Source organism: Chrysochloris asiatica, unplaced genomic scaffold, assembly GCF_000296735.1.
Source record: "Chrysochloris asiatica unplaced genomic scaffold, ChrAsi1.0 scaffold00099, whole genome shotgun sequence".
Lineage (NCBI taxonomy): Eukaryota > Metazoa > Chordata > Mammalia > Afrosoricida > Chrysochloridae > Chrysochloris > Chrysochloris asiatica.
In genome coordinates this window covers 11,796,082-11,806,607 of record NW_006408617.1, presented here as the reverse complement: position 1 = coordinate 11,806,607, position 10,526 = coordinate 11,796,082, and the positions used below count along the sequence as shown (strand labels likewise).

The following is a 10,526-nucleotide window of genomic DNA, read 5'->3' as shown; positions in this document are numbered from 1 at the left end:
ACAAACTGTCTTCAACACTTAACCTGAGCCTTTCTAAATGGGCTAACTTGAATATTAAAAACTCCACTTTACATTTATATTGGCCCTTATTATGTACAAAATGATCTAAAGGAACCTCACCTTATTTGGGTTAATTTATGGAAGGCCATTATCAGCCCCATTTTACAGAAAAGGAAGACAATTTGAGTCTTAGAATACTCAAGAGATTTGATCTAGCTCACACTGCTAAAATTGGCTAAACTGCAGTTTTTCTGGTCTGTAACTCTTTCTGTTCTACTGGATAAGTCCCTAACTAGAGCTATCAGCCTTCGCCAGGATCCACCAGAAACCTCCTCATCCTGCCCATTATAGAACCAGACCTCTGACTCTAGTCCTCACTGACTCTTTCCTATCAGTAAGTATTCTTTTTTTTTTTTTTTTTGGGGGGGGGGGTCCACTTTTCCTTCTAGTTTATTCCATTTAAATTAGTGGATCATTGGCAAGAAAAAAACTTCTATTTGGAAATCAATCAAGTTGGTCATCTCATGTTGTTGTTGTTATGTGCCATGGAGTGGGTTCCGATTCATAGCGACCCTATACAGGGTTTCCAAGGCTGTAAATCTTTACAGGAACAGAAAGCCTCATCTTTCTCCCGTGGAACAGCTGGTAGTTTCGAACTGCTGACCCTGTGGATAGCAGCCTGATACAAAACCACTACGCTATCAGAGCTCCTTGGTCTTCTCAAATTGTTGTTGTTAAATGCCACTGAGTCGGTTCCGACCCATAGCAACCCTGTATAGGGTTTCTGAGGAGCGACTGGTGAGCTTGAAGTGCCGACCTTGTAGTTCAAACTGCTTTGCAGTCTAGCGTATTAACCCACAGCGCCACACCAGGTCTTCACATATAATTACCTAATAATGATACTTTATAAGTATTTTCAATATTTTAAGCTGTTATCTATTATATATGTACTTGATACAAGCCGACACAAAAATTAGTAACAGGTTAAAGGAAATCCTAACTGATACCATCACAGTGGCACAAAAATTATGCAAAGATGTTAACAATACTGCTGCTACTGAATAAACAAAAAGTTTATCCTACAAGTCCTGAGACACTTCTAAGTGCAAGAGTGCCCAGGTACAAAGGGCTGGAAAAATCCCACCAATTTCACAGTTAGGAATAACAGAAAATGTAAATCAAACCTGCTCCTACTTAACATTCTTAAAGCACCATAATAAAAAAATATTTTATTACATATCTTTAAATGAGAGTTAAAAGGAGGGAAAAATCTTCATTATATTCATGCCATTCCTAACACTTTTCTTATCAAAAGAGCCCAGGTGGCCTAGCAAGGTCCATGATTCTCCATGGAAGAAAGATGAGGCTGTCTGCTCCCTTAAAGGTTTACAGTTTAGGAGCAGGTCTGCTCTGCCTTATCGGATCACTAGGCGTTGAGAATCAACTTAATGGCAGTGGCTTGGATCTTGTTTATTTGTTTGTTTAATGCATATCACTGCACTGAATTGAATTCATAAACCTCGAAATAAAATTAAAATTTGAGGTATCACAATTACCTAAAAATTTAATTTAATAACATACTGGTGTACCATCTGCATATTAGTTTTTCTTCTAGCAAACTTCCAGATTTCAAATCAGAATGACATCTTGGGAGAAAAAAAAAATGTATAAAATGAAAAAAAATTTTTTTTAAATGCATAAAATATAAAAAATAAAACTCTGTTGGGAGGGAAATAGCCATCAGTTTTTCAGAGAGAAGTACTATTCAATAAAAAAATGTACTTACATCTTTAAAATAACGCTGCAATAAAGAAAGCCTCACATCATGAACTGCAGCACAAGTATCCCAAGGGTAAATCTGTTCCTCTTCAGTGATCGGCAGCTTTTTTGGCTCAGTGTTGTCCCGGCATTGCCCTAAAACTACAAAAACAGCAGAGATAAGGGCTCATTAAGTGACTAACACATACACTTGCATCATCAAGAAGAGCCACAAACTACACTAATTTTTCTATTATTTTTAAAAACCTAAAAAAAGTATAAAGTGTACTCTTTATTTTCTTCTACAGACTGATCCACAATCAAAATTCATGGAAGCAACAGTCAAAAGATAAGACAATATAGGGCACTAGGCAAATCTGCTGCAAAAAGATTACTTCAAGGTATTACAAAGTAAAGATGTCACTTTAAAGACTAAAGTGCATCTTACCCAAGTCATAGTATTTCTAATTATCCTATATGCATGTGAAAGTTGGACAATGAATAAGGAAGAATTGATGACTTTTAATTATGGTGCTGGTGATGAATATTGAAAATACCATGAACAATCAGAAGAATGAACAAATCTGTCTTGGAACACATACAATCAGAACGTTCCTTAGAAGCAAGGATGGAAAGACTTTGTTTCACATACATTGGACATACTATCAGGAGGGATCAGTGTCTGGAGAAGTATCATGCTTGGTAAAGTAGAAAGTCAGTGTAAAAGAGGAATATCCTTATTGAAATGGATTGACATAGTTATTGCAACAATAGGTTCAAACAGGAAAAACTGATGATGGCGCAGGACCACACAAGTGTTTTGTTCTGTTATACATAGGTTCTCCAGGAGTTGAAACCAACTTGACTGTACTTAACAGCAACATCCTGGAGAATGTTACATATCCAATTGAGAAAGATGTATATCCTGCTGTTTTTCGATTAAGTGTTCTATATGAGAAGGGTTCAAAAAATTCATGGTAAAATTCTATTGTCTTTTAACTCCATTTTCCCACTAACTTTCTGAAGCCCATTCATAGGTCTGTTAGGCCTGGTTATAATGTTAAGTCTCCCATTTCTCTGTTCATCTGCCTAGTTGTTTAACCATTACTGAAAGGGGTACTGAAGTTTCCAACTATCACTGTAACCAGGTGTTGTTGAGTCAATTTCAAATTATGGAGATTTTATGTTTGTCAGAATAGAATTGTACTCCATATTCGTGGCACTGTAGGATAAGCACTAGACTGCAAGGTGGGTTTGAACCTCTAACCTTTCAGTTAGCAGTTGAGGGGCGTAACCTTTCTCTCACCAAGGGATTCCAACTATTACTTCAATTCTGTCAGTATTTTGCTTCATATATATTTAGAGCTCTAGTATTAGGTACATACATATGTTTATAACTGCTACATCTTCTTGATGATTGATTCTTTTGATCACTATTCAATGTCCTTTCTTGTTTCTTATAACAATTTTGTGTTAAAGTCCATTTTGTTTGAGACGATAACCACCCCATACAGTTACTATTTGCATGGAATATCTTGTTCCAGCCTTTCATTTTGACCTATTTGTGTCCTTTGATGTACAGTGAGTAACTTATAGACAACATAAAGTTAGATCATGTTTCTTTACCCATTCTGCCCACTTCTGCCTTTTAATTGGAATGCAATCCATTTATATTTAAAATAACTAATAAGGAAGCACTTACTTCTGCCATTTGGTGATTTGTTCTCTGCATGTCTTATGGCATTTTTTGGTTCTCTTATATAATTACCTATTTTCTAGCATGCCGTTTTCATCCCTTTACTTTTTTTCTGTGTATTTTTCTGTTTTTTCCTTAGTGGTTACCCTGAAGTTTACAACTAACATCTTACCTTGCTAACATTCAAGCTTGAGTCAATACCTGTTTCAATAGAATGCAAAAACTCTGCTGTTTTATCATTGTTTTCCCACTCCTTTATGTTTTTCTCTGAATATCTGCAATTTTCTATAAGTAAGAATACTTACATTTGTTTTAAAAATCTCAATTTGATAGTCTGTTTCTATATTTAGTTCCATTTTATTATATATGCATATTTTAATGATACTATGAGAATGAAAACATTGATTTTCACTCTGGATATTCTAAAGTTTTGCAAACTGGGAATTGGTGAAATGAATAGATTATATAATACTGTTCTCTTCTCTTATGTAGAACAGTAGCACCCAAAATGTTTATTTAAGATAGCCATTCTGTGCAAAGTGAGACAATAGGTCAAAAAACACCTTTACATATCAAAAGAACTGTTACAAAGACCTTTAATATAAACCATGTTTTTAAGTTTCTAATTATAAGTGTGATTTAGTATAGGAGTCCGGGCATGGCGCTGTGGGCTAATGCGCCAGACTGCAAAGCCATTTGAATTACAAGGTTGGCAGTTCAAGCTCACCAGCTGCTGCTTGGTGGCCCTCTTCTGGGTGGTTACTGGTTGTTGGTGCTGCCACTTCTGTTCTTCACAATTTAGTATAAGTCAAACATGTTAAAATAAGGGGTGAAAACCCTGGGGCTTTTCTTTGATGCATGGTTTTAAGACCAGGACAATAAAGAATCAAGCCTACAATAAGTGCACCTTAGCACCAGATTTTGGTCTCTAAATACTATTTCTCACTAAAATGAACTAAGACTTCTTAAAGAAATGGCTGCATGCAATGAACTCAGTATAACTCATTATACTAGCAAACAAGGTGGTTGTTGGTGGTGGTATGCCATGGAGTGGATTCCTACTCATAGTGACCCTGTAGAGGGTTTCCGAGGCTTTAAGCTTTTACTAGCAAACATAGAGGAGACCTGGTGTGGCAGTGTGGGTTAATTCACTGGACTGCAAAACTGATTTGAACCACAAGGTCGGTGGTTCAAGTTTACTAGCTGCTTCTTGGTAACCCTCTATAGGGTCGCTATGGGTCAGCATTGACTCAATGGCACTTATCAACATAGAAATTAAAAAGACTCCGGAGATAACTTGAAGAAGATGGAATAGTGTGGGCAAAATTGTAACACTGATACAAAAAGTACTAGTTAATTATTGTTAGAATATGATATAGAACCATCTCAATGTTGTGAGCACCAGCAAATAAAGGGAAAAAATACAATCATTTCCTACTTTTCCTGTATAATGCACACCTCAGGGTAACCAACAACTGATAGGTAAAATTTCCTTTAAAGGAGTATTACTGTTAGTAAACAAAGAAGAAATGAAAAAGAATTTGCAATCTAGAAAAGAATGATCAGTGGCTACTAGCATCTCAAACAGAGGAAAAACAAGCTGGACAGAGAACATCTTAAATAGCCACGATGGGAAGCACTCAGCAAAATCCAAACTGCCTTCAATGACTTGATTTCTTCAAAAAGGAAAATGCATGAGGGGAGGGACCAAGAAGAGGGAGCTGAAACAGTAACCTATTACTATTACAGGAGGGCCCTACAATTATTAAGAATATAAGAGACAACTGGAAAACTGGGAACACTGACTAGAAAGCTGCTGAGATTGAGGAATTTCGTAGTAGTAGAGATTGAGGAATTTATATGTAAAAGACAAGTCCTTTTATTTAGATAAAAATACTAAACTATTTATAGGTGAAATTATATAATGTTGGAAATCTGCTTGAAAATCATTTGAGAGGAGAGAATAAAGAATCACCATGGATTAATTACAGTTGATGAGAGATGAGGGCATAAGGATTCATTGTACTAGTCTTTTTGCTACAGTATGTGGTTAATTTTTTTCATATTCAAAAGTTTTTAAAAAAGAGACTAATCAAAATAAAGATATCAGAGTAAAAAAAGTGGGAAGAGGGCATATCAGTGAGTAGATGAGGTACAGAAGAAAATGACCAAAGATCTCACCTGCTAGAGTTCCCAAGTAAAATCACATTTGAGATTTAATGCTTTTTAATGTTAGCTTCTTATCATTTTCTTCCTCTCTCTAAAACATAATACAGCTATGGCAAGTGGAATTATCTAATACTTATTGGTTAAGATAGTGCACAAAACTGCTAAAAATGGATTAAATAGTGTAACAGATTAAAGCAATTTCAAAAATACCAAATAATAAAAGTTTAGAACAATAAGAACATTAACATCATTGGGCAGAGATTGGGGGACTATTTTGCTTCTTTTTAGAACAGTGCCTGGCACCCAGGTGCACAATCAATATTTATGGAATGAATAAATGAATAAAACAAAACATCTAGATGATGATTGTTTTTGTTGTGAAGTGCCATCGAGTCAGTTCTGACCCACAGCAACCCTGTATAGGGTTTCCAATGAGCAGCTGGTGAACTAGAACCACCAACTTTGCAGTTCAAACAGCTTTGCAGTCTGGCACATTAACCCACAGCGCCACACCAGGACTCCAGCTGATGATTACAACATACTTTTTTCTCTTTGTTTCACACACACCACTGTTGAAAATAATTCAATTCACTGGGACTATTAGAATTCCCTCCATCTCAAGATATCTTGATATAGAAGAAGATGGGCAGCAATCAAGTAAATCCTTCCAATTTTTAAAATGTTTTTTAAACTACAAACTGGAAAATGTATCAATCATGATATTTTAAAAATTAAAAATTACTGCTTCCAATAGCTCAAGGAACAAGGGTGCTTGTAATTAAAATACTTAAACTGCCAGGTTCTCTGGGCTTAATAAGCATTTAGGCTCTAGAAGAATTAAATTGCCAAGAAAGCTGAATTCCGCTATTACCCATGGAACACTGGTAAAACACCATCATCATTGTACCCATAATAGAATTAAAAGTCATTCTTTAAGAAAAAAACACTCATAGAGATCTCTGTTAAGAGCTTCTTCCAAGATTCCTACTCAGGAAAGTTAGAGAAAACTAAATTACGTATCTTTGCTTTAATAATCTAAATTGATCCCTGCTATATACTAGGCTGTCGTGACGCTGTAGGTTAATGTGTCAGACTGCAAAGCCATTTGAACTGCAAGGTCAGCGGTTCAAGCTCACCAGCTGCTCCTTGGAAACCCTATACAGGGTCACTATGGGTTGGAACCAACTCGCTGACACTTAACAACAACAACAACAACAACAACAACAATATATTAGGCTGGAGTCCTGGTCTAGCACTGTGGGCTAATACAGACTGCAAAGTCATTGAACTGCAAGGTCAGTGGTTCAAGTTCACCAGCTGCTCCTTGGAAACCCCCATACAGGGTTGCTATGGGTCGGAATCAACTCACCGGCACTTAACAACAACAACAACATACTAAGCTAAGTTAAAGATAAAAACAAAAAACATCGCTACTTGAATTCTAGTTCATAGATGCAAAGGTTTATTCTAAAAGAAACATTTTTAAACACGTCTCTGCAATCAGATGGCTACAGACAAATTCTCTCAGTAATAAACACTCATCTTAGTCCCATTAGTTGTTGTTGTTAAGTGCCATTGAGTTGGTTCCAACCCATAGAGACCCTGTATAGGGTTTCCAAAGAGCCACTGGTGAGCTTGAACCACCGACCTTGCAGTTCAAATGGCTTTGCAGTCTGGCACATTAACCCACAGCGCCACACCAGGACTCCAGTGCCATTAGGGTGACTCAAAAAACAGTGGCTTCCATAGTGATCTGCTGGACCAATTAAATTCATGGCAGAAAAAGTTATGTCAAATATTTATTTGGATTCCAAAGTGATAATCTTTTTAGACTTTCTCAGGCACAGGACAATCCACAGAAGCTTATCAGAAAGAAGTGGTAAGAAAATTGAAAACTAGATTGGTGAGAAAAAGGCCAGGAAAGTTGCTCCAAGTAAAGGAATTTTTTCCATCACAAAAATATATCTGTTCGTTTCTTCAAGGGCAGCAGAGCTGTCCTATGAGAATTTTGTAGGAAAACCTTACCCCAAATCTACTTTACAGCTCTGATCTTGCCCCTTCAGACCTTGTTTTTGTTCCCAAACTCAAAGAACATTTAAAAGGAACACTGCTATTTTGATATATATTTTTTGATATTTTGTGTATAAATAAGAATGCAGAATTCTTTAGAGAAGGGTTAGGAAGATGGGAACACAGCATTCAGAAGTCTATAGACCCAGAGGGATAGACATTGAGAAACAATAGCTCCACATTTTAATATTTGCTTAATAAAGGCTTAATAATTATATAAGAATACTTTTTGACTTATCCTTGACAGAGAGGCAGTAACGTAATACAGTCATTCATCTGTTGTATGTACTTTGTCTCTAAAATGTTCCCACTGAAATAATTATTTGATTTTACCTGAAGATGCTTGTAACAGTACAACCAATCCTGTAGGTCGGTCTTCAGAAGAGGGGCCACTCTGTCCACAAATCACACAGTCATATACTGCTTCAGAAACTTGTGGTTCTGCTGTGGTTATCTCCATAGGAATATCAGTGTCAGGAGAATCTAAGGGAAATCAAGATAATTTTTAATTTCAATACCAACAAATGTAGATGATAATAAAACTATGGGAAAAACTGCTAAAATGAAATATTTTCTCAAAAAAAAAGGTTCAACAAAAAATGCACAGTTAAAAAGAAAGACTTTCAACAATGTATGTTTAAGTACACTTCTGATGCTGCTGAGACATTCACACATAAAACTGATAACAAGAAGAGGCAAAGACATTTGTATCAAAATATCATGTCAATAATGATTTTCATATAAAGACCCTTAAATTCATGAATATCAGTGATGCTGCCCCAATGACAAAAAATGATTACATGTAAAGGGGATTGATTAGGAAGACCAAGAAAGCAGAGTGATTTTTGAGATATGTAATAGATAAAAACATATCCAAATAAATGTGTAAAAAATACATGTTAGAGAAAGAAAGATGCCAACTTTTGATATTTTTATTAAAAATTCATACAGATAAAATAGCATAAATCTGATATTTAGAAGCATATCTAAGTAAATATGTAAAAAAATACATGTTAGGGAAAGAAAGATGTCAACTTTGGATATTTTTATCAAGAATTCATACAGATAAAAGAAACATATATCTGATATTTATTAACAGTGACTTAGAGAGAAGGGGGCAAAAAATCTAAACAGAACTTTGGATAATGCATAGCATTAAACAGAAAAAAAAAAGCCAACAAAAAGAATCAAAGAAAAAAATACCCAACATATTAATAGGACCAAAACTAGAAAGCACAATGTCTGTGAAAATGAAATTAAGGGATCAAAATTAAAAGATTTCACAAGAAAGAAAATACCAGAGGTTGTTAAGATTTCACATGAGACAACTTTGGATTTTACTGCAGTAAAAATACTTTAGAAAAGAGAAACAGATCTGATTGCCCTTAAGTTTAAAGGAGAACACAAAATAGCTGGTTTAAAGTACAATAAACCATTTTAAACTCATTTGACTCATATTATTGTGTCAAACATAGTCTTTTCAACCCTATCCCAAACACCCAGCCAATTCATGTGAAATAATAAATGGTTTAAATCACTAAGTTTTAGAGTGGCTTCTTAAACAGCAATTATTAACTAATCTGATGCTACTGGGGAACACAGTGACTCCATAGGATAAGCACGGGACTGAGAACCACAAGTTCTGTGGTTCAAGCCCATCAGCCACTCTGCAAGATTAAAATGAGGCTTTCTGCTCCCAACAAAGATTTAAAAGCCTCAGAAACGCTATATAGTTTTGCTATGAGTCTGAAACAACTCCACCGCCATTAACGACAGCAACAGTGCTATGGCACTTCAATTACAATATGTGATGTAATTTGGTATGTGAATCATGAAAGTTATATCTAAACTGGTAAAGATGTTTCTACTGAAAACAATTTCTAGTTGAAGGAATTAAAAACTCATTTCCAATGGTAATATTTTAGTATCTAATTTTTCTATATTAACTTTAACATCATCAAAGAGCAAAGTATCTCAGTACTTACAGTTCTACTTTGAGTTTACCTTTAGTTACATAATTACATTAATTCTAAGTTTGGTTAAAGTTTGTGTTTACACATAAAAGTAATGTTTAATTACAAAAGAGCCTTTGCTTTTATTTTTAACCTTTACACTTATAAATTCATTGGATTAATCTAAGTGTTTACAAAAACAATCAGATAAAGCAAAATAATCTTGTTACACCATGTTTTACTTTCATGTTTGAGATTTTGTGGGTGGATGGAAGTCAGAATGGACAAATAACACAAGGATGATGTAGTTGTTGTTGCTAAGTGCCGTTGAGTCAGTTCCAACTCATAACGACTCTGTATAGGGTTTCCGAGGAGAGGCTAGCGAGTTCAAACCAACTTTGTGGTTCAGTGTTTATCCTACAGCATGGTACTGAATCTTAATGACTCTGTATAGGGTTTCTAAAATTAAATCTTTGCCAGTGCAGAAAGCCTCATCTTTTCCCTACATTGTAGCTGGTGGACTCAATCCACCAAAGTTGTAGTTCGCGGTCCAATGCTTGTCCTCTACACACTCAAAATAATGTGAAATACCATTTTGTTTGATAACATTAGGCCTCTCTTGAGGAATAATCAACTGCAAGTGGGATAGGGGAAAGTATGAGTCAGACTTTATATAGAAGGCACATAGGATTTTCTTCACTATGGACACAAACTGTTTTAAGGGCACATGGGAGTCCTGGTGTGGCACTGTGGGTTAATGGGCTATACTGCAAAGTCAGTTTGAACCGCAAGGTCAGCAGTTCAAGCTCACCAGCCATTCCTTGGAAACCCTGGTAAAGGGTCGCTTTGAGTCAGAACTGACTCAACAGCACTTAATAACA

At 35.6% G+C, this 10,526-nt stretch overlaps 1 protein-coding gene across 1 annotated transcript in view; it reads right to left on the bottom strand.

Moving 5' to 3' along the window:
• The window catches only part of UBR3 (ubiquitin protein ligase E3 component n-recognin 3 (putative)), a 247,525-nt gene that overhangs the window by 77,926 nt on the left and 159,073 nt on the right, over window positions 1-10,526 (bottom strand). The window contains exons 25-26 of the mRNA XM_006867038.1: window positions 8,027-8,176; window positions 1,787-1,920 (exon numbers count right to left, since the gene is read on the bottom strand). Coding sequence (XP_006867100.1) covers window positions 1,787-1,920; window positions 8,027-8,176 — 284 coding nt within the window. The remainder of the gene's footprint in view (window positions 1-1,786; window positions 1,921-8,026; window positions 8,177-10,526) is intronic.